At 44.0% G+C, this 23,479-nt stretch overlaps 1 protein-coding gene across 2 annotated transcripts; it reads left to right on the forward strand.

The window, feature by feature from the left end:
* The first annotated feature begins 308 nt into the window (after positions 1-308).
* On the forward strand, positions 309-21,787 carry FBXL20 (F-box and leucine rich repeat protein 20). 2 transcript variants are annotated; one of them, XM_075277193.1, is made up of 15 exons: positions 309-606; positions 10,009-10,070; positions 10,186-10,240; positions 10,391-10,465; positions 10,556-10,650; positions 11,629-11,697; positions 14,491-14,586; positions 15,141-15,267; positions 16,517-16,591; positions 17,660-17,793; positions 18,462-18,522; positions 19,580-19,624; positions 19,726-19,782; positions 20,339-20,551; positions 20,643-21,787. In XM_075277193.1, the coding sequence occupies exons 1-15, from the start codon at positions 565-567 to the stop codon at positions 20,748-20,750; spliced, it is 1,314 nt and encodes a 437-aa protein (XP_075133294.1). In that variant the 5' UTR covers positions 309-564; the 3' UTR covers positions 20,751-21,787. The 2 variants fall into 2 exon arrangements, with proteins under 2 accessions (XP_075133294.1, XP_075133295.1); XM_075277194.1 differs by having other exon boundaries at positions 17,663-17,793.
* Positions 21,788-23,479: the final 1,692 nt, after the last annotated feature.

The following is a 23,479-nucleotide window of genomic DNA, read 5'->3' on the forward strand; positions in this document are numbered from 1 at the left end:
AGGGGTACTGGCCCTTTAAATCTCTGGACGCCCAGTCTAAGGATTCCCGCGATAATGATGTCACGTTTAAATGCCCAGGCTCTCTTTCCTATTGGCTAGGACTGTTGTGTATCGGGCAGGGGGCTCAGGGGCCCCTAGGGCCCGATCTGTCTGAGGAATGTAAGGCAGGCAGCCGGCAGTAGGCGGGAGTTTCCGGTCTCTGCTCCAGTCCCCGGTGCCGGTTTTCCCATTAGTCCCTGGGGCTACGATCAGCTGTCAGCTTGTGACCACGCCTTCTTCTGCCTCCGTCAGCCAATCGCAGGCGCTGATGCTGGCAGGTGCGGGTGTTATTGTTTTGGGCTAAAGTTAAAGGCCTCAGAGACTGGAGAGGATCCCGGGCCCCCCCGGTGACAACACACGACACACCCCGGGGAGAGGGACTCCAGTCACAGCCGGACTGCTGAGTCTGCCCGAGCTCCGGGTCACTGGGTCAGGGCTGCTGGGACAGGCGACACCCCTGTCACTACTCGGCGAATCCAGGACACAAAGGGGCTCAGCACCCCGAGAGCGCCCACAGCCGCCTCCATGCGGAGAGAGATGAACGGGGTGACCAAGAGCCGGTTTGAGGTGCGACACTTGTACTGGGGGCTTCTTGCAGCGGGTGATCCGGGTGTATTTCAGATCTGGGTGTTATATGAGGGGGGGATTGTGGTGGTATGTGGGGTCGGGGGGTGTATGGATGATGATTGAGGTCTGTATGGAGAGGGAGGAAGGTGATGATGATGATGATGATGATGATGGTGGGGGGATGGGATTGTTATGATCTAAGGGCTGGTCACAGACATAGTGATCTGTCACAATAGATCTATATCCTACATGGCTGCCCATTGTGATGATCACACCAGCACCATCACATCCAGCCCTATGAATCTACTGGATTATGTCAAATCCTAAAAATTCTGGGACAGCCTTGTTATGTGGCAATACGATGAGTTGTCAGTGATCATTCAGCACTGCAACAGTTAATCAGAGATGTCAGACAGGTTTGATGTGAAGTCATCTTTTACACCAAATAATCTTATTCTGGTGGCTGCTCTGATCCTGAGACTGTCACTGGTTCTATCCCCTTCCCCATAAACATTAGATGCTGAATCTCATAGACTTTACCCTAGGAAGGGAACAAGGATCTGATATGTTGACATTTCTTTCTGATCCTATATTCTGTGAAGAGATCAGCGGCATTGGAGGTGTCTGGCAGCTGCTTGTCTCTCATATACTGAAGGCTGCTCATGTATTCTTGTCCAGGCTGGATTGGCATGTGTTTGGGGGGATGGTGGCTGACTTCTATGTCAACAAAGCCTAGAGAGGTTTTGTAACAAGTGGGCAGAATGTGCTGAAGGTATCTTCCAAAGCAGTACAATGTCCCTGAGTGCTGTGGACCCTTAGCAGGTAATTCCTAGTCTTGTGTCTAGAGATAGTCACTGCTGTGACCGCTGACTAGCTAGGCAGGCATTTCCTGCTGTGTGGACAGGAAGCCTTTCTTTTAAGCCCATTCTGCCTTCTTACCCACACTTCAGAATTGTTTCCCCTTTAAATTGCTTGCATTGGGTTATTAAAGGAGTTCTCCACTAGCTAATGGTATAAGGGAACAATACTTTCCTCGTATTCCCCAGTTAACCAGTGTCGGAGCCATGATGCCAGTAGCCATGGCGCTAGTAGCATGGCACTTGGTTGCAGTGCTTACGTGTGATGGTGGGAGCCATGATGCCAGTAGTATGGCATTGGACTGCAGTGGACATTGCTGGTCACTAAAAATAGACCAGATTGATGGAGAAGAGCCAGCAGTGGATGGTGGGGTCAGGGGGTGGTGGTCTAGGTTTGGGATGTTTCTGGTGTAGAAGACTCACAAGTGTCAGAGAAGTGAGTGGATTTTACTTTCCATTTTTAGGTGGTGATGTGCTGCTCTGGGGTCTAGTGTGTGTGTGTGTGTGTGTGTGTGTGTAATTCTGTCTGTGTTGGCTCTAGTAATGCGAGTGTAGGATGTGTGACACACTTATTATGGAGATTCACTCCTACATCAGTCACTGCCCTATGAAATATCAGCAGGAATGTCATCTGCATTATGATTGGGAACAAGAGGCTTCTCTTGTACATAGAAGCTCATGTTAGGAACCTGCCTAAAGGGAGTGTGATTCCAGAACCCATCCGCACAGATAGGTTAGAGCAGGGGTCCTCAAACTTTTTAAACAGTGGGCCGGAGGCAGAGCAGGCCGCACAGACATCGGGAGCGGTGCCCTCCAACAGGTAAAGTGAAGTGCGCTCCATGGCCTGGCCCGAGCTCCCCAGGGCTTCATTATAAATGCACTCCTGCCGGCGTTGTCGGCGGGGCCAGACAGAAGTGCTTGGCGGACCGCATGTGGCCCTCGGGCCGCAGTTTGAGGATCCCTGGGTTAGTCTCCCGAATCCATGTTTTCCCCTTTTGAATCAGATCCTCTGTTGCCAAGATATCACCTTTTTAGTCAATGTGCAGATGACTTCTATAGAGCAATGAGAGTATTGCTGTTGCTCCAAAAAAAGTAAGTGGCAACACCCTCATTGCTCCAAAGAACTAATTTACATATTGACAGAATCAGCGATGTTTCGGTAATAGAGGATCTGAGGAAGAAACACTGTTAGATTCAGGTGACCCTATTCTATCTATCTGTGGGGCTGGGTTCTGGTCTCTATTTTGGGGTCTGAGCAGTCACTGATCACCAGAAGGCAGCATCAGTGAGACTCCGTCTATAGTTGGTGTGATAAAGTGGTTATCACATCAGAACATCCTCTTTTCTGAGTAAGCCCCTGCTGCAGAACAAGCCTGGTTCAGAAGGGGGATATATATAATTATATTATGTTCTTTCTGTAGTTCCCAGCCCTTTAATCATAAGGGTGCATTGGAGTTGCAGTAATTTTGCAATGTTGTTGTGTCCTGTCTCTAACAAAATGTCACAGTTTTTGTTAGCTGTGCACACCTGGCCTAGCAGAGAGTGTATGTGATCTAAATTGGGAGAGGGGAGTACTCTGCTTATCTTCCGTGAGAACAAAGAGGAAGCCAGTATGTATAAATCTACCATCTGTCATGCTGTTGGGGGAACATCAGAACACCTTCATATACATTAGAGCAGGGGTAGGGAACCTTTGGCTCTCCAGCTGCTGCAAAACTACAACTCCCATCATGCATACTTGCTCCACTGTTCTTGGAACTCCCATGGAAGTGAATGAAGCATGCTGGGAGTTGTAGTGTCACAGCAGCTGGAGGGCCGAAGGTTCCCTACCCCTGCATTAGATCAACCAATGTATTTTTGTTGTATATGGCCTCATTAATAGTATCAGTCTGTCAGTATTTAGGTGGCTGCCATTAATAGACACTGTAATAAATTAATAATACATTTTATTTATATAGTGCCAACATATTCCGCAGCACTGTACAATTTGTAGGGTTCAAATACAGACAGATACATTACAAAGATAATCATTTCACACAATGGGACTGAGGGCCCTGCTCGCAAGAGCTTACAATCTATGAGGTAGAGGGGGGACACAAGAGGTAGCAACTGCACTGTAGCCTGTAATTCTGTGTTCACGTTGTGGCTGTATGGACATAGCCTTATACGATAGGTAGGGGGAAGAAGTACAGCTGTAATAAAGATTTAGGTTGCGTTCATGACGTATGTTGCCCCAATTCTGAGTGTATGTACCATATTGTACCTGGGCTCTGCTTTCAGTGGTAATATGGTGGGTCACAGGAGCTGTATGGCAGGGCCTAGAGGTCGGCTGTATGGCAGGGCCTAGAGGTCGGCGTCCATGAACTACTGTACAAGTGATATGCTTTATTTTAGTGCACATTATCTGCTTGTTATATATTTCACTATTTATAGGATGACTATACATTTACATCCGTAGTCTATAACCTCTAATTCACCAACTGCAAGTCACATCATATAGAGGGTACCCTTCATATCATGCTGGTATTTGTAGTGTCACAGCAGCTAGAAAAACTGGTAAGAGGGGTCTGAAGTCCTATTGATACACCTTAAATATCTGTGATGGGAAATCCTATTTGAAGGAATTTTTCCAGGACTTTGTGGCATATACTTACATGTTTAAAGGGATCCTATCCTTAAAACTCAATTTTTTTTCTCTCGAACATGTTGGTAAAGCGTTAAGAAAGGCTATTCTTCTCCTACCTTTAGATGTCTTCTCCGCGCTGCCGTTCGGTATAAATCCGGGTTTTCTTTTGTATGCAAATGAGTTTTCTCGTCCCCAATGCTGCGAGAGAACTCTCCAGCGCTGCCTCCATCTTCAGGAAGGTCCTCTTCACGCATCTTCTTCCGGCGCAGGCTTCAAACTTCTAGGCCTAGGGCAAAGCCGACTGTGCATGCCTGCTGGCCACAAGAAAATGGCCACTTACACAGTATTGTAAGAAGTTTGAAACCTGCATCGGAAGAAGATGGGTGAAGAGGACGTTCCTGAAGAAGATGGAGGCGGCGCTGGAGAGTTCTCTCGCAGCATTGTGGATGCCCCCCAGTGCTGCCAGAGAACTCATTTGCATACCGATCAAAACCGAAATTTATACCGAACGGCGGGGAGGAGAAGACCTCTAAAGGTAGGAGAAGAATAGCCTTTCTTAAGATTATTCTGACGAGTTAGTGAGAAAAAAATTGAGTTTCAATGATGAGATCCCTTTAACTCCTGCGAGTCTGGAAGTTGAACCCCTCTGACTCAAAATTGATGGTCAACGCTAAAGCTGGCCATATAAAGTTGGTCCAATTCCCCCCCCCCCCCCAACAATTGCCATTCAGTTAGCCATTATTGGTGAGTTTGGTAATCTCTTACCTAACACCAGCTTTAAAGGACTGGCCTGGAAATGTCTGAGTCCTACCTGATCCCTTTAACACCTTAGTACCATCTGATGCCAGCACTCCAGCCTCAGTCCGTTCTTAGATAAATTGGCTCTGCAGGACTTTCTGGGTCATATAGTGCACGAGATTGAAGCCTGTCATTGTACTGGTATGTGTCATGGAGGGAGGGGTAGCATGGCTGCTCTGGGAGGCTCACTATGTACTCAGGCTACAACTGCGATGAATTCTGTTCATGCCACTGATGTGTAACTTCCCTGAGAATGATGCTGCTGGTTATTTAAACCCGCCACCCCCACCCAGGCGGGCGTTGTGTCTCCTGCATTCAGTGCGGATAGAGACAGCCAGTGGGTATTATGTGAGGATCAGAGGACTTTTATAACAGCTGGAACATAAAAGCTTGTACAAGCCCCAGTGCCCTTGTCACCCTCATGTGGGTGGAGCCAGAAATCCCACTGCTGAATGTTCTGCTACTCTTCTCTTTTAGTAGGGTCACTGACAATATACTTACAGCTGCTAAAAGTGCATAAGGCTGTATTCACATGATGTGGAGATACCCTGGACATATGTGAGAAGTTTTTGCGTGGGTCAGGGATATTTTTGTCCCTACACATTGGGGACCAGATAACAATCTGGATACCCTGTCCTGACCCCTATAGCAGGTGATGTTGGTGAGGAATAAGTAGGTTCGGACATTCTGATTCCTCTCTTTCCAGAGAGAGAACCTGGCACCAGAGATATGCCATAGCTTTTACACTACTCTCGCCCGATATGAGCTTGCATGTGTAAGGGGAGGGGGTCTGGAGGAATAGCTGTTGAAGGTGTATTGTACCTTCTATTTTCAATGTCTGCCTGAAATGGCTTCCGTAAGAGAATGATGCTTTGTAGCTTTCTGCATAGACGTTGGGTTATTGTGCCTTTGACAACATGTTATTTGCATACTGACTTATTGACTCGTAGATAACACAAGGAGCACTGTGTGTTGTTTCTTACAGCCGGTATGCAAAAGTCCCCGCACCTGTCAGGTAGTGACGCTGCAATTGTAACCTGCCATATATGTCGCACCATCTGTCTATTATCAGCATCTTCAATAGAAATATGAAGGGTTAAAAAACTGTACACATCTAGCAAATCCCTAATCTGATAACATCCTAATCACATCATAGTGGAAATGTCTCACAAAGACTGATGCTTTTTGGCTATATTCACACACCGGAAGTTTGTTGCATGACTCCTCCTTTTATCGAAATGGGACTAACAGAAATCCATCTGCTTTGTGTCAACGCAACCACATGTAGCACTTTCTATAACAAATTGCGAAATATGAATATACTATTAGGCAGGAATCACACATGCAGTTTTAAGTCCAATATCTGAACCCAAACTAGAAGTATATCCAAAAGGAAGGGGAAGTATAAAGGAAACGCTGATACCTCTCCTCTGTATCAGTTCAAGTGTGCGTGTCCATGTGTGGTCCTATAAAGAGGTGGATACAGCGTCAGAAATCTCCTGGTGAACAGAGGGGGGAGGGATGTTTTTTGGCCATGTTACTGATGTCTATCTTGCCGACTCTCCCATACATTTGCATGCTTGGCTTGGCTGAGGCTCCATATGCTCTGAGTGGGGAGGGGGGAGAAAGCAGCTGCCGGACACCTGGCAATGGGTTGTCTCCCCAAGAACAAAAGATCCCTGAAGGTCCCATACACATCAGATGTCACCAGGTTCGGCCGACATACACCTAATATGACAAGCGTTAGGATAATTTCATTACCATTATATAGGATGGCAAGGAATGTCTCATTTCTCTAGGTGCCCTCCAGGTTCTTACAGCCGTCTGACCAGAGAGAGTCATAAAGAAGCCCTGATCTGCAGGGCCCCCCATGGGAGGTACTGGTTAGTATGGGACCCTTCATAGTGTCATCACTGGGCGGTAAGGAACACCCCTTTTGATAGTACACTGTAATAGATGTGACTGTGAGGGGGAGCGTTCCTGACAGACTGTCAGAAACGCCCTTCTGACACTGAAGAGCTACAGCAACGTCACCAATAGCTCTTCACCGGGGGCACAGAACGGGAAAGCCAATAGTACGCTGAATTTAGTGGTGTATTACACGGCATGTGCCCGAGGACGTGACAGGTTGTCTTTAAAGGAGGACTTTTCTCTCTGCCAGTTTTATATCTCATTATAGTATATATTTTCCATGTGTAACCACTTTTTTAAGCAGACAGGGTCTCTGTCTTTCAGGTCCCCATGTGGACCCGAATATTGGCAACATGAATGCTAGTGTGAACTTAGCAACACTGAGATACGCAAGATGGAAATGTATCTAGTGACGGACATCCTTAGTAACAAAAGGGCGAACAGTAAATTGGCTAGAAGGGAGACACCGAGTAGCATAAACATTAGAGAGGTATTTTGTCTTATCTTTTTTTTCCAGGCTGCCACCATATTTTTAATTAGTGATTCTGGACAAACCTGTACCGGTAATACACTAAGTTAATGACCATTTAAGTCCTGAAGACAGCCGCCTTTAACATGCCATATTGGGCATATGAGTACTATCAAAGGTGGGGCTCTTGTTCTGGCAGGCCTGGTCCATTTATCTAAATGAGTTTCCCTACTTGACAGTGGCTGATCACAGGGGTTAGATTTTTTATTTTTTTTATTTAATTTTTAGAACTGTTGGAATGGTAGAAAAAAGTCTGAGCTGACGCACATTAAAGAGCAGACTCATCGGGTCTATCACAACCAACCCATTTATTATGCCAATACACAGACTAGCCACCCTGCAGTCCTGACAGATCTAAGGACTATTCTTCACATCAATTCATTCCTTCTATGTACTATAATTATGTAATTAGTGACAATTACTAAAAGCCACTATTAGACCTCAGTACCTTATATTTTCACTAGTGTTACTAATCCAAGTGATGAATATTACAAATAATTTCTACAACCGTCATTTCCGGTCCTGACGTCTCGTCGCAGATTGCTGGGTGCGGGTTTACAGTAGCCCCAGCAGTGCCTCGATAGTAGCCCTATCCATAAGTACGAGAGTGCTAGCGCCCTCTGTGGGCAGCCAGGAGGCCAGTCATTGGATGCTGCGCCAGCTAGTTATGCTGTAACCATCTCTTTTGGGCCGTCTGAGACCTACGACAGGCCAGCTCCATGCACTGGGAAGCAGGTGTAAGTAATGTATGTGACTGGCCAGAAGATCCGGCCACCAGGGATGATTTTGTAGTCTCCATGGTGACTGGCATTTGTCCAGCCCTGGAGTTTTGTGTTACGTGGGAGTCCTGGGGAGAAGCCTCTCTTATGGAGACTGCTTTGTCCTGCTGCCATTTGACAACAGGTATATGGAAAGTAACGCTTTGGTGTTTCCGAGGACCATCAGCTCAGATGCTTGGTAATAGGACTGCAGTAAAGCTGTAAGTGTGCAAGCTCTGTACAGAAACACCCCATTCCTTGTTACTCATGTTGCATTAGGCAATTCTAATACTTGTTCTGAGATCTGCGGACCCGGTGTCCTGCCTGCTCTAGATAGCTTTATTCATCAGTTACAGAGGTAATAAATCTTATTTCCTGTGCCTTCCAGTCTAAAGCTGGCTCTACAGATTAAACTAATGTTGGAGGAATCTGCCAATTTCAGCAGGATCAGCTAACCATCTGATATGTATGGGAGCGTCCCAACCCTTCCTCTATGTCAGGGGAGATAAGAATCCTCAAGCTGGATTTCAGCATGCCTGATCCTTTAGTTCTTGAAGAGATGGCACACCCACTGGTGTCTGGCAGCTGTTTACTCCACTCTACCCTGTTAGAACGTGCCCACCATTGCCAAGCATACACGTGTATGGAACACTTGCAATAGTTGTCATCCAAACAAGTGTTTTGCCAACATTAAAATGGTTGGCAAACTTAAGAAAAAGCACAGTGTGAATACTTACATATAGATCCTATCACATGCTCAGCTCAGTCGAGCATGTATGTGTTGTGAATGTGAATAAGGTGCTGTCCGACACTTCTGGTAATGTCTTACCTCTTCTGAGCTAGGCAGACAAGCTGAACCTCCTTCAGAAAATCGGCCGCAGAAAGGTGAAGAAATTCTCTAAGGCCTCGTTCACATCTGCGTTGGTATTCTGTTCGGGGGAGTCCACATGAGGAGTTCCCCGAATGGAACACCGAACGCAACTGCAAGCAGTGTGCCAGTGAAAGCACACGGACCCCATAGACTATAATGGGGTCCATGTGCTTGCCACCAGATCTTCGCACAGAACAAGCTGAGAGGAAAGCACTTTACAATCTACTTTCCCGTCTGCATGATTCGTGCGGGCAGTACATGGACCTCATTCTAGTCTATGGGGTCCGTGTGCTTTTACTGCACACTGCTTGCAGTTGTGTTCTGTATTCCATTCAGGGGATCTCCATGCGGACTCCCCCGGACGGAATACCGAACGCAGATGTGAACAAACAAAGGGTAAGGCTGGGCTCGTATGAGTCTCCGCCCGCAGATTCTGTTTAAAATTGGTAGAGAGAAAAGTCCTCTATGGGTTCTGCGGGTTTCCGCATATTATTTCTTTAAGCAGACAAGGTTTCCATCTTTCAGATACTAATGCGGACCCGAAGAACGGAAATCCGAATGCTAGTGTGAACCTAGCGCTCTCCATAAATACTATAGAGAGATAAAGTCACTACACCAGAAAAAAGACTTTTTTTTTTTTAACAAGTTGCAAACTTTAAGGTTGCGACTTTTTAAACACAATTTGTGACAAAATTTTGTAGCAAATAGCATTTTTATTCCTCAGTCATCACTTTGCTGAAGTGTGCGTGACATGGCGGTGGCCATCAGTACAGTGAAATTTGTCATTCACATGGATACGCTTCATCATAGATCAGGCAAATCCTCACGCATTGCAGGGATTAACAAAAGAGAAATACAAAAAGCCTCCCCCTGCCCCCCTCCATGTGTTTCAATGTCAAAAATCCTCCTGGTGCTTATCAGGGGTTAATGGGTGTCCATATAGATGTGTCAGCGTTTTGTGCGATATCTCTGCTCTGCTGTCTTACATGATTTATTTCCTTTTTGTGTTTTCTTCTACTTTTTAACTCTTCATTTTATGCTTCTTTTCCTAGATGTTCTCAAACAATGATGAGGCTCTGATCAACAAGAAGCTTCCTAAGGAGCTTCTTCTCAGGTGAGAATTTGTCTTTGGGATGGCAGTGGCAAGTTTTAATGATGGCACATCACTTGGGTCTTTCTTGGTGGGACAGTTCATAAAGTGACCACTTTTTTTTTTTTTCTGTTCCTAGGATCTTCTCCTTCCTAGATGTTGTAACCTTATGTCGATGTGCTCAAGTCTCCAGGGTAAGTGACTTCACCAGGCCCAGGTATTGTCCATCCATGACTTGTTGCCCCAGGTGTAGTTACATTCTGCTTCTGCTGCTGGTGAAGATTTACCTGCACACCACCAAAGATCTATGATCTGTTCTTAAAGTTCATTGATTCCTTTTTCAGGCCTGGAATGTCCTTGCACTCGATGGAAGCAACTGGCAGCGAATTGACTTGTTTGACTTCCAAAGGGACATTGAGGTATTTGAGTAATCCTTCAGGTTCTTTACCTTCATCAAGTTGCCTGTTTAACTTTTTGCACTCATTCCACCACTGTCTGTTATATCCTAGGGTCGTGTGGTAGAGAATATATCAAAGAGGTGTGGGGGATTCCTCCGCAAGCTCAGTTTACGTGGATGCCTTGGTGTAGGGGATAATGCTCTAAGGTAGGTGTGGACCTGCTTATAGTCTTATAAAATGAATAGCTCCAGTTAGCGACCTGGCCTATGTGGTGTAGGACTGCAGGAGAAATTCATAGGTTCCCTGAGAGTACTGTAGATCCACACTAGGGTGTTGAGGGGACAGGTGCTTTCTCCTATGCCTTTAGAAGATATTTTTGAACCTTCTGCACATGCCTCCATCAATATGGCCTTTTGCCTCTTGAGTCAGCACAGAGCTCATTGCAGGTCGCTTCTATGGCTGTGTGTCTATACCCACCTCTGAACAGAGCCAGCTGTCCTGACTCGCTCAACAGTTGACAGCCATAGTACAATCCTTAACCCTTCTACTATCCTATTTTATCAAAGTTCCCTTTTCCTATCACTGAAAGAAGGGGGAAGAGCAAATTAGAATAGTGTGGGGAGTAGCATTTTAAAGCAATACTGGAAGGGGGGTGGGGGGCGTTACATTCAGGTGAGCCTGATATATCTAGCTGTGTTGCTGGTTTAGTATGCTCCAGCCTGGTAACAGATCCCCTCTAATGTAGGGATGTCAAACTCAAATATACTGTGGATCAAAATTCTAAACGCGGACAAAGTCGTGGCCAACCTTGATTATTTGGAAAAGAACAAAACAACCCCCCCCCCCTACAATTGAGGAAGTTTTTCCTGCTCGTCAGATATAATGATGATTTTTTTTCGTATAGAAATGAACTTAAGTTTTGCTTAAACATATAAGCTTATTACAGTTTGCTGCACTCTGATTTACTCTAGTAGACAATCAGTATGTTCTGTTGGGCCAAATACAATTACACAACGGGCCAGATTTGGCTTGTGAGTAATGGCTTCCTGACGGGCAAGTGCTGCTCTCAGTGTACAGGTGGCCCTCAGTTTTGATATTGAACCACAGACTCAGTATTATCTGCAATATTTCTAAATGGTGAATTATTTTCTAGTGCCATTCATGTCTTCAATTTTGCCTTGTAGAACATTTGCACAGAACTGTAGGAATATTGAGGTTTTAAATCTAAATGGCTGCACCAAAATCACTGACACGTGAGTATTCATGTAGTAATGTGCTCTGGTACCTGTCCAAAGGAACATGTAATGCTATCTGCTGGCAACATGATAGAGCAGATACATATTTGGGGCAGAATATTCACTATATTCTCTACAGCTGTTTCTTCCATCTCTGCTGCTCTTTGTATACAGTGAAGGCACCACTGCAGCCTCTCTGTATACTATTGGGGAGCGCTATACGTCTCTGCACTCTGCCTCTGGTTCTGGTTAGTGACATGACTAACCCAGCTCTACTCCTGCTTTCTTTAGAGTAGAGCTGTGTTGGTCATGTGACACAATGTAGATACTTCTAGCCTCCCTCAGTGCTCTGCAAGTCTAAGGATTGGTGTGATAGGGATGAGCCAGTATGTAAATTGGGTAGTATGTACACTGCACAAAATGTAACTGCCCATATAACCCCTGTCAAGGTCTCCCTTTCTGCTTCACAGAAAATAAATTTATCCCAGACATAGTATATTGTTGACACCAGACCTATCACCACCTCCAACAAGACCAGCTCTTTACTTTTATTAAGAGATACTGCTCCACTGATTATGGTACAGTTGGATTTTTTTTTTCTCTAGCCCCATCATTCCAGAGCAATCAATGCTGTTATTTTTGGTGCCTGATATGCTATTCAAGTCAAAGGGGCGGTGTCAAGCAGGAGCAGACAAGGGGTGTGACTCTGAACTCTGACACTGGCTACCTCTGATGGAAGCTCTGAATCACGCCCCCTGCCTGACACTGCCCTTCTGATATTACAAAGCTGAACAAGCATATTATGTATCAAAATTAACTGCGCTTGTTGTTCAGGAAAGGTTGGCGCTAGATAAAAAATTCCAACTGTGCTGGACTCAGTGGAGCTGCACCTATTAACATATGCTAAGAACTAGAATTGTAGGAGGTGGTGAAAGGTCCTCTTTAATGATCTGTAGCCTCTTTACCACTGCATGGTACCATTTTGACTTTATTTGTCACCCATCATTGTTTTGATCAGTGATTTGCATCAGCAATGGTAAGCCAAAACCAGAAATGGTTTTAAAACACAGACCAGGTGTAAATCTTTCTATTATACCTTCTCTGTAGTTTCCTCTGACCAAAACACTGAAGTGTGCAGAAGGCTCTCTGCTTAAGGGAATATGCACATGAATGTATGAGTGTCGCCAGGCGTGATTGAATGGCACAGACTGCACACGAATGTCATCCGCTAAACGGACCTGAAACGTATCATTGTGCTCCAAATTGGACTGGATTTTCATAATGAAGAGATCTTTTTATAGATGCCTTCTAGGATTAGAAAAAGGACTTCGTCTGGTATTGCAGCTCATCCTCTGCTGTTTTCTAATCCTGGTCATCTTCTTTAGCATACAAGTTGTCCAAGAATCCTTCTAGTCTTTTTGGGTTTTGTAAAGTTTGTTCACAACCAAAATGAATTTCGACTGTTCTTGCATCCTATTTGCATTCCCATAATGTAACTGTTCCAGTTGCCAACACTACACTGTAAGGACCCACAGCTCCGTACAGGACTCCATACACTGGAGTGGTGGCACCTGGATCTACAGTCCCGCTCCTATTCACTTGAATACAAGCAGGGGAGCTTACAGCTGTATACTTAGTATGGGACTTGGGGCAGGCACCTCAGCTGATCAGTTCCGGTGTTGGACCCCGACTGATCTGATACTGAAGACCTAACCAGTGACTAGCTCATCAGTATCAAAAATGTTCTGCTGTTATACGACCCCTTTAACCCCCAAACAGTTTTGGACGAGCAGGATTCCAGACTTGAGCTAAGTGCAAGTTCAGAGACACCATAACTTTATAAATGGCTCAAGTCTGTAGCTCATGGGAAATGTAGTTTCACTGTGTGTAAATAACAGTGATACAAGGAGCAGCAAGTAAAATGAAGCCAAGCAAAGGGTGCAAAAAGGATCAGTGTGTATTTAGCACTGCTGGGGATGTGTTTACAGGTGATTTTTGGAAGTTGTATTAATTTTAACCATAATTTCTAAATCTGCAATAACGTGACAATTTCGGGAGCATTTTTGAAATTTTAGTGAGAGGGGGTTAATATAGGTAGCGTGAACCTGCCCTAATACATTCAGTGCCTTCATAGCTTGGCATTGTGATAAAAGAGAGTGCAGGGGGGTTGTTAGGGCTCGTTCACATCTGCGCCCGGTCTCCATTCATGCAGGTTTCCGTTTCCTGCACAAAACTGTGCAGGAGACGGAAACCTGCAGGATTCTTTCTCACCCATTCATTTGAATGGGTTTGAAAGATGTCCGGCCGTGAGAGCCGGTGACCGTTTTTATGCTCTCCACCGCGAAACCGTGTTTTTTGTTTTTTTTTTTAAAAAAAAACAAAACGGACATGCAGTACTCTGTGTCCGATTTAAAAAAAAAAAACGGTTTCGCGACGGAGAGCATAAAACGGCTGGACCCGGTCTGACAGCTTTCCGTCTTCTGCAAGCGTTCTGCTGAGAACGGACTCCAGGCGCTAGTGTGAACCTAGCGTGAGCTGTATGGTTTACAATGTAAAGGATTTGTCCCCTTTTAAGATAGATGTATTGCATGACAGGGCGTAATCGGCAAGGACGTGCCCCAATGTCCAATACAAAAGGATCCTTATCTTTTATTGGAGACTAGCTTCTGCGCGCGACTTTGTCTGCGGGTTGTTGTTGGATTCTGGGAGTTTTTATAGCCGGCATGGAATAGAAATCTCTGCTTGGATTTCCTCACAGAGTGTTTGGAGTCTGCAGGGGCATCAAGTGACTCTAATTGTTTTTCCTTCCAGAACCTCTTCTAGCCTCAGTAAATTTTGCTGTAAATTGAAACATTTGGACCTGGCTTCATGCACATCCATTACCAACCTTTCCCTCAAGGCTCTCAGGTGAGGATTATTTAGGTAGATGACAAATGTTGTAGAGGGCTCTTTATCTTTTAGGCAGGGTACAGATTCATCCCATGCCTGCATTATGCCCTTTCTGATCCTTCTTCGATCACGTGGTTACTATTGGATGCTCACAAATATAAATGGACTACCAAAATTACATCTTCCCCCTTTTGTAATTGTGTTTTTTTACACAATATCGTAATGCCCACGATGTAAAAAAAAAAAAAAAAAAACAAGAAGAAAATATGTTCAATGGGTGTTTTATGTAGTAAATCATTCTGGGCTTATGCTCGTTCAATCAGTACTGCAGTACCCCACACATAGACCATAGACCTGGGGGGTTTGGAAGGGGGGGGGTGATTAGTTGTGGACAACAACTTTATGTTGTTGATTCAACCTAGTCAGTGCTGCTGAAGTTTCACTTATCAGGGCATCTTCCACTTTACAGTCAAAGCTAGCAGTAAAGTAATAAGTAATCATAAAATAGTTAAAAGTAAAAGTTACTGTTTTGCATTTTGATTTTGTGAGGTTTTTTGTTTGTTTTTTGTTAGTGAGGGCTGCCCCCTCCTGGAGCAGTTGAACATCTCTTGGTGTGATCAAATCAGCAAGGATGGGATCCAGGCTCTGGTTAAGGGCTGTGGGGGTCTTCGGTTTCTATCCCTCAAAGGATGCACTCAGGTATGTCTGTTTCAGATTTCTGTGGGTTTGATCTATGAGCAATTTATTGTAAATCGTTACATCTTTTTAGATAAAAGTAGCTCCACTGACTGACAGAAATACTGCCGGGATAGGTATGGTGTTCAGGTGCTAGGTTGGGTTACTACCTTTTCAGTCTCTACTTATGTAACAAAGGGCTCATGCACGGCAAGCTGATTAAGGCTAGAGCAATGCAGATATATAGGTTAGAGGAATTTCCTGGGCTAAAAATATGCTATTGGTGACCTACAGATCATCCATATCAGTGGGAGTCCAACACCTGGCACCACTACCGATCAGCTGTACTTGGCAGCTGATATACAGAGAAAGGAACAGAAAGCATACAGACCTCTGTGGTGGCTGAAGCGAATCATTGCAGCTTGGCTCCCAGTCAAGTGAATATGGGTTGGTCTGCAGTAACTTTTCTGCCTGGAAAACCTCTTTTAATGACCCAAGTTATAATAATCTACACGAGTGAAAAGCAGCATAAAGAAATGTAAAGATGATTTTTTTTTTTTTTTTTTTTTTTTGTTTAACCTCTTACAGTGTAATAAAATAACAAAAGTAATAGTACTTGGTCCTTCGCCAGGCTCTATTCATCTGGCTCCATCAGTGACGACTTCTGCAACCAATCACTGGCTGTAGCAGCTTTTTGTTGACCCCCTGAGGCCACCCCTGCAGCAGTTACATGCCATGTTGACATGTCACTGCTGAATCTGGGTGGGCAGAGACTGGGAAGTGTTAGCATGGGAACAGCAGCAGAACCTTTGATGAAATTCGGAGGTAGTTAGAACATTCTGTAACCATTTATAATAGTAAATCGCTTCTTTGGCCAAAAGTGACAACGCTGTTTTTTGGAGGAGGGTCTCTGTAAGGGTGGGTTTAGTGCATGTTGCTTTCATCTGTTGCAAGTTGAGAGTGATGAACATTAAATGACAGATCCAGATGGATTCCCCCCCCCCCCTTTATCTGCTTGCATTCGCCCCAGTGTAAAGTAACATGATGGAAGTTTAGACAGACGACATCATCCATCATGTTGTTTACATTAGAGTCAATGGAAAGGGACACAGATTGAGGGGGCTGCTTCTGTGTCCATTACCCTGCTTCTGTTCTTGTCTGCTGCGGTCCTCCTATGATGGACAACGGCAGTGGACATTAGTGTGAATGTTGTCTAACTTTGTATATGAACATGAGCTCTACATCTTTCTTTCTGTGTTTGTCTCCTGTATAGCTGGAAGATGAAGCTCTTAAGTACATTGGATCACATTGTCCAGAGCTTGTCACATTAAATCTACAGGCGTGTTCAGTAAGTGGACTTGAGATTAAGACTCTGTGTGTATTTGCCACCGTCTGCTAGCTCTTTCCTGAAGAATCCCTAAACAAGACATCTCCGTATCTGTAAGGAGCTGTCTAGTTTTTATGGGTGTGGTTGGGTAAGTTTGGCCCACTGGTGTAAGTAACAGCTTCTGGATGCAGAATCTGTAATGGGACCCCCAACTATAGTAATGGTCCCCCTCAGGTATGTTTACTACCCCGGCACCCCACTATGGTAATGCCTCTGGTCAGGGCAACACAGAAGCTGAACTGGCTAACAAACGGGGATATTTTAATCCATAATTCCCTTTCTGATCACTTTAATACTTTGATTGCATTGGACACAGGTCCAAATAGTTCTGTGGGTATGTGATAGACAACTACATCTCCCAGCATGTCTTTGTAGCCCCCTGTGGTTTTGCCACAGGTTGAAGACCACTACTCTAGACTATAAGCCTAATGATTATTGCTTGGTCCGTAAATCCAGCCTAAAATGGGTCCAGTTTTCAGTAGTATCTTCCTTCCCTTTATGACACCACTGTGTTTGGGTACAAATTTGCAATCTGATCACTAAGGAAGGCTTGTTCCACTTTTGTTTTGCTCTGGTCTCTGTAGCACAGTAGTCCCCTGAAGGGATGTGTGTAACCCTGTATAATGGTTACAGAGGAATAAAGTAGACCCCCAGTTTTTAGATGGTGAACTCGCAGGGGCTACTTTATTACCAAATGTTTGAAATCACCAAACCAGGCCCTATCCCTGGGAGTAATCTCTTCATGTCTTCATTAGTATGTGCTCTATAACTCACAATTTTTCAGTGATTGTATTTGTCCTCTCTATCAGGTTTGGTATTGCTTCCTCCCCCAATTTTGAGGTCCTTCTAATCTATCCCATGACTCCACCTCCTATCTATAACCTCTGAGTCTGTCTTATAACCTCTGCCCACTCTCTAACTGTAACTCAGGTGACACCTGCTTATTATATCCCTGGCCACTCGCCTGGGCCCAAGCCATGGCAGCAATGCTTTTAGCTCATGTCCCAGCTCTCACTGCCTCTGTCCCAGCAGCAAATAACGGATGACGGTCTCATCACGATTTGCCGTGGATGCCACAAGCTGCAATCCCTCTGCGCCTCCGGCTGCTCCAACATCACAGACTCCATTCTTAATGCACTGGGACAGAACTGCCCCCGGCTCAGGTAACGGGCAGGGTTGCATTTTACTATAGACAGTCAGTGAGGCAGAAATGTATAGATCCCCCTGTCCCACATGCACCAACATTATTGACTTTACCTATTCCTGATGGGGATAAATGTGTTCATTTGCTTCATTTAAAGGGAATGAACCCTTATCCTACATCTATATGGATACCCTTATCACTGTGTGCAGGTTACACTACTGCACTGAACTTGAGCAGAGGTATGGTATAAAGTATGGGCGAGGTATACCTGGTGGCATTGGGTATTCATTACACCACCCATACCTGGTGGCATTGGGTGGTGTAATGAATATTTAAGAGGAAGCACTCTAGAACAACCCTTGGTCTTGGCTTTCTGGTGATCCCCAGGTACTGATATGGGAGGGAAAGTAGAAAAGTTAAATGTACCCATAAAAAATCTAAATCTACAAAAGAGTAAAATGATGATGTACTCTCAAACAAATTTTTGTATTTTTACGTGCCATGAGACTGAGATGTATGAGAAATGTTGGAATTTGCAGTAAAGGTTGACTTATGCAGATTTGACTTCTTTCCGAGCACAGAGACAAAACATAGATGGTACCTGAGTCAGGAATGTCATGAAAATTGTGATTACAGGATTGCACCATTGCCATTGGCCATAAACTCCATTGCATTTATTTCTTGCAGAATACTTGAAGTAGCTCGATGTTCACAACTTACAGATCTGGGGTTCACCACTCTTGCTAAAGTAAGGCTGGTCGGATTTTTACAATTGTATGTGACTTTTTACCTGTTTTTTGTCTTTGCATCAGCCAGGGTGGAAGATAACATGTCACTGTTATATATTTGCTAAAATGTTATGATAAATGCACACAATCTTGTGTGCATGTATGGATCAGTGAAATAATGGAACCGATGGCACCTGGATACCAACCAGGGATTGTCTGTGCTTTCCACACACACACTTTCACGAGGCCAGGCAGCAAAACGGACCCCACATGGATCCATGAACACCATGGTCTTATGTATGGGGCTGTAGAAATGAATGAGTCTTTGTCGAGGCGCTTCATATATGAGCAGGCATGCAAAACTTCCCCCGACAGTGGGGTTATGAAGACTGGCATTGATAGCGCCATAAATCTGCCCCATCTGGCCATGAATAAAATCATGCTGCACAGTCTGTGCCATGAACGTGTGTATGTAAAGGATGTTACAAGCCTGGACCTTTCCAAAGTCCCCCAGGGGATTAATTCACAAAAGGTTAAGATTCATTAGTCAGTTCATCTCTCTGTAGTATCTGAGAAATGTCAGGATGTCTTTTTAAAGGGTTTCTCTGCACTAGGATATTGATAAGCTGTCCTTAGAATAGATCAATATCTGATTGACTTGGTTGTAGCACCCACACCACTACCCCTACTGTTTCACACTGGCACTTACCAGTACACTGCAGTTTCTTTAAACAGCTGATCGGTAGGGGTGCTGGGCGTCAGACTCCTACCAAGGTGCTATTGATGATCTATGCTAACAATAGATCATCAATATTATAGGCCTGGAAAATTATTTTAATTGATTTTTACATATCTTGATCTATTGTTTCCATAGGCCCCTATATTGTTAAACAGTTTTACTCCCCTGAGACAGGCTGGTTTCTCTAGACTTTGAACCCATTGTGCATGGAGCTCGTACAAGTCCCTAGCAATTACTACTACCATTATCTCTTTGCCCATAGTCACATTGTCACTGCTACGAGGCTCCATGAAATCTTCATAGCTCACTTAAACCTCACTTTTTATTTCCCTCCTAAGAATTGCCATGAGTTAGAGAAGATGGATCTCGAGGAGTGTGTACAGGTGAGCTGTGATGTCTATACTAACACTTTGAAGTTTTCTTGGATTCTCTGAGGACACGTTGTAAAAGTACTAACCTCCTTATTCACTTATTTTTTCTGAAGATCACAGACAGCACCCTCATCCAGCTCTCCATACACTGTCCACGGCTGCAGGTGTTGGTAAGTATCAAAAGTTATCGTTGCTAATCTCAGTAGCAGAAACTTCTGCAGAAGACCTGACGTTTTGAAGACCCAAGCTAAAATATCACACAGGTAGGTAATATTCAGTGCTGAGTTTTTAATATCTTAGGGAAAGGTGAAGGTGATCCTTCAGATGTGACCGAAGCATCTGAAAGATTCAATGCCTGCGATTAAACTTGCCTGTTCTAGTCGATTTCAGCCATTTTCTAGCCCTGGCAGAATGGAAGTGATGATGTGCTGCTTTTGGTTACCACTTACCTCTTGGGAGCAATGTCAGCACTATTGTTGCTCCATAAAGCTCAGGGATGTTCACAACCCTGTGTCATTTGAATGGGTTTTAAAACTGACCACTGGGAAGCCGTCCCCTATGCAGTTTCTCTGGGGAATAGGACGGAAACCCAGGGAGTGACACAGGGTGCACAGGAGCGCAAGTGTGACCGTCCCCTGAGGTCTAGAGTCTAAGAAATGTTCAGCTTATTTCCATGGCCTATTACAAGTAATAACTGTGTCCATACCTTCTGTTTTCTGCACACAGAGCTTATCCCATTGTGAGTTAATAACAGATGATGGGATCCGCCACCTTGGTAATGGTGCCTGTGCCCATGATCGGCTGGAGGTCATTGAGTTAGATAACTGTCCCCTCATTACCGATGCATCCCTGGAGCACCTCAAAAGCTGCCAGAGTTTGGAACGTATTGAGTTGTATGACTGCCAACAAATCTCAAGGGCTGGTATCAAGAGGCTGCGGGTGAGAGGAAACGTTTATTTGCTCAATAGATAGATATTGTTAATTAATCTTTTTCTAATGTAAATTTGTACCCATCTCCTTCCTTTTCCAGACACATCTCCCCAATATCAAAGTCCATGCCTACTTTGCTCCAGTCACACCCCCTCCTTCAGTAGGGGGCAGCAGGCAACGTTTCTGCAGATGCTGTGCCATCCTATGAGAAAAGACACTTTGGGACCCCCCACCGGACCTGTGTGGGTTTAGAGGTGGACTCATTCACAAGACAATGCGCCAGCTTCCTGCTGAGGTGATGGTAGGGGGAGCGAGGGTTCCTTATTGTATGTAAGAACGCACACATGTCCACTACAGACAAGGTGGGGACCTCCACCCACACAAGTCCCTTTTTTTTTTTTTTTTTTTTTTTTTTTTTTTTTTCCCCTTTTTTTTTCGCCCTCGTTCTCTTATTCAGACTGGTGGAACATTTGAAGGGAGAAAGGTGACACTCCAGGATACTACCCCTCAACATAGGAATGGGAGTAAATTTACAATGTTTTGGACATATGTCTCTTAGGCCCTGTCCACCTATTCCGGTCTTGTGGTTAATGGGCAAGCCTATACAGAAAGGGGAGGGGGCATCTGTAATCTTGATGGTAGAGAGTTTTGTCCTTTCTCTCTGCCTCTGATTTGGTTTAGGACACGGTTATCCCCTTGCTATGGTTCCAGAGGAGAACATGTGGACTCGGGAGCAATGATTTATGTACAAGGACCTAAAAATCAAACTGCTCCAGCTCTGACTTCCACGTCTATCCCAGGCACTGCAACAAGGATGTGGCTGCGGGCACCCCCAATGGACCCTTCTTGCCCTCTCCCAGGTTGCACATCTTGGACTCTCTAAATCATCATAATGCATTCCCCAACAAATGAAATGGAAATTGAAAAAAAAAAATGTTACGAGAAATGAGTTATATATTATATAAATATATATAAATATATATATATAGACTTTGTACAATATAATTTTAATGATATGATGGGGTGCTCCCGCCTCACGCTCGTGTGGATGTGATAATGATGCCAATTACAGAAGTAAAAATGGAGAAAAAAAATGGAACCACTGACCATGTTCAGTTACTAAATGTCTTTTTGCCTGTGTATGTGGCTTTGTGTGTTCAAGGGTATCCCCTCTTCTACCCGTGTGTGGTAGACTTCAGTGATGGGTGTTGTTCACCTTATGCGTCATGGCTGCTGTATAGTGAAGGGGCTGAAGAAAAAATACAGCTAACAATAAGGTGTGTAGAGAATGCCATATGTCTTGCTTCTATATTTATTTTAAGTGGGTTGGCTGGTTATGGGGTAACAGAGTATTGAAAAACTCATTGTAGTCTTTACATGTGGTGTCCTACAAAGCGTTTGAAGAAAAAGAAATGAAATCTGGCGTAAGTGACATTTCTTATTTCTGAATATGCACCATCTTTAAAGTTGCTTGGACTTGTGCCAAAAAATGATATATATATATATATATATATATATATATATATATATATATATATATATATATATATATATTTATATATTATTTTTTTTATTACACCTGTATTTCTATATGTGACCTTGACTTTAAGCCTAAGGCCCCACGTGGCATCCCGCAGTACCTTTATGCAACACATCGCGGTTCTTCCCGCAGCGCTTTAGACCGAAAGTTCTCAGAGTTTTCCTCTGTGGACTTTGTTTCAATTATACCTATGAGGAAACCGCTGGCGTTTACGTAGGCATAATTGACATGTTGCGATTTCCAAAACATGCCGGTTTTGAAAATCACAGTGTGTCCACAGTGCTGTGTTTAAAGGATTCTACCATTAAAACAACCTTTGATATGCAATTGGTGATATATCCTATACGATAGGCCATCAGCTGCTAAGTAGCATCACAGAAATTTTTTGGGGGGCTTATCACTTTCATCAATCATATGATGTCATGTGCGGTAATTTGATAAGTTTGGCATAATTTAAGTTACCTGCTTGATATTCCTCATATAACTGAACTGGGTGTTCTCGTGGCCTATTGATGAGTATGCTAACGGTTCCTGTGCAGTGTTCAGTATTGTACAATGCAATAGAGTTAACACAAAGAAACCTACCGTATATACTCGAGTATAAGCCGACCCTAATATAAGCCGAGGACCTTAATTTTACTACAAAAAACTGGGAAAACTTATTGACTCGAGTATAAGCCGAGGGGGGGAAATGCAGCAGTTATTGGAAAATTTAAAAAATTAAAATGGTCGGAGTTTTTGGGTGCAGTAGATGCTGGGAAATGAGAAGGGGAGGGGGTGTTTTGGTTGTCTGTCTGCTTGAGGACTGCCTCCCCCCCCCCCCCCTTCTTGGAATTCAGCCTGGCTGAATATAGGGTATTTGCAGTGCTCCTATTAACCCCTCTCTGACAGAACAGGAGCACTGCAGATATCCTAAGTTCAGTAGACCGGGCACTTTCAGACACAGGGATACCTAATGTGTTTGCGTTTCACAGTCATTTTCTACTTTTGTGTCTATTCTAGGGAAAGGAGGGATTTACAACTTTTTTTTTTCTTCTTTTCCACTATTTTATGGGAGATTCTATACATTGACATTGCTGCTGGTCATAGACCTCCCCCCCCCCCCCCTAAAAAAAAAAAAAAAAGTATGTGTGTGTGTGTGTGTGTGTGTGTGTGTGTGTGTGTATATATGTATGTGTGTGTATATGTATGTATGTATGTGTATATATATATATATATATATATATATATATATATATATATATATATATATATAATTTATTTTTTTGCTGACTTGAGTATAAGCCGAGGGGGGGCTTTTTCAGCGCAAAAAACTGGACTGAAAAATTCGACTTATACTCGAGTATATACGGTAAGTTCATGTATTAGGTCACAATGTATACTGTATGACTAGCTTC

Source organism: Leptodactylus fuscus, chromosome 6 (genome assembly GCF_031893055.1).
Source record: "Leptodactylus fuscus isolate aLepFus1 chromosome 6, aLepFus1.hap2, whole genome shotgun sequence".
NCBI classification, from domain to species: Eukaryota; Metazoa; Chordata; class Amphibia; order Anura; family Leptodactylidae; genus Leptodactylus; species Leptodactylus fuscus.

What these genes read in the sequence shown, in the direction of transcription:
- FBXL20 (XM_075277193.1), top strand. Translation starts at nt 565, where the DNA reads ATGCGGAGAGAGATGAACGGGGTGACCAAGAGCCGGTTTGAG. An exon ending in GTAGGGGATAATGCTCTAAG is followed by an intron (nt 10,651 to 11,628) that starts GTAGGTGTGGAC and finishes TTTGCCTTGTAG; the next exon opens with AACATTTGCACAGAACTGTA. An exon ending in ATCTCGAGGAGTGTGTACAG is followed by an intron (nt 19,625 to 19,725) that starts GTGAGCTGTGAT and finishes TTTTTTCTGAAG; the next exon opens with ATCACAGACAGCACCCTCAT.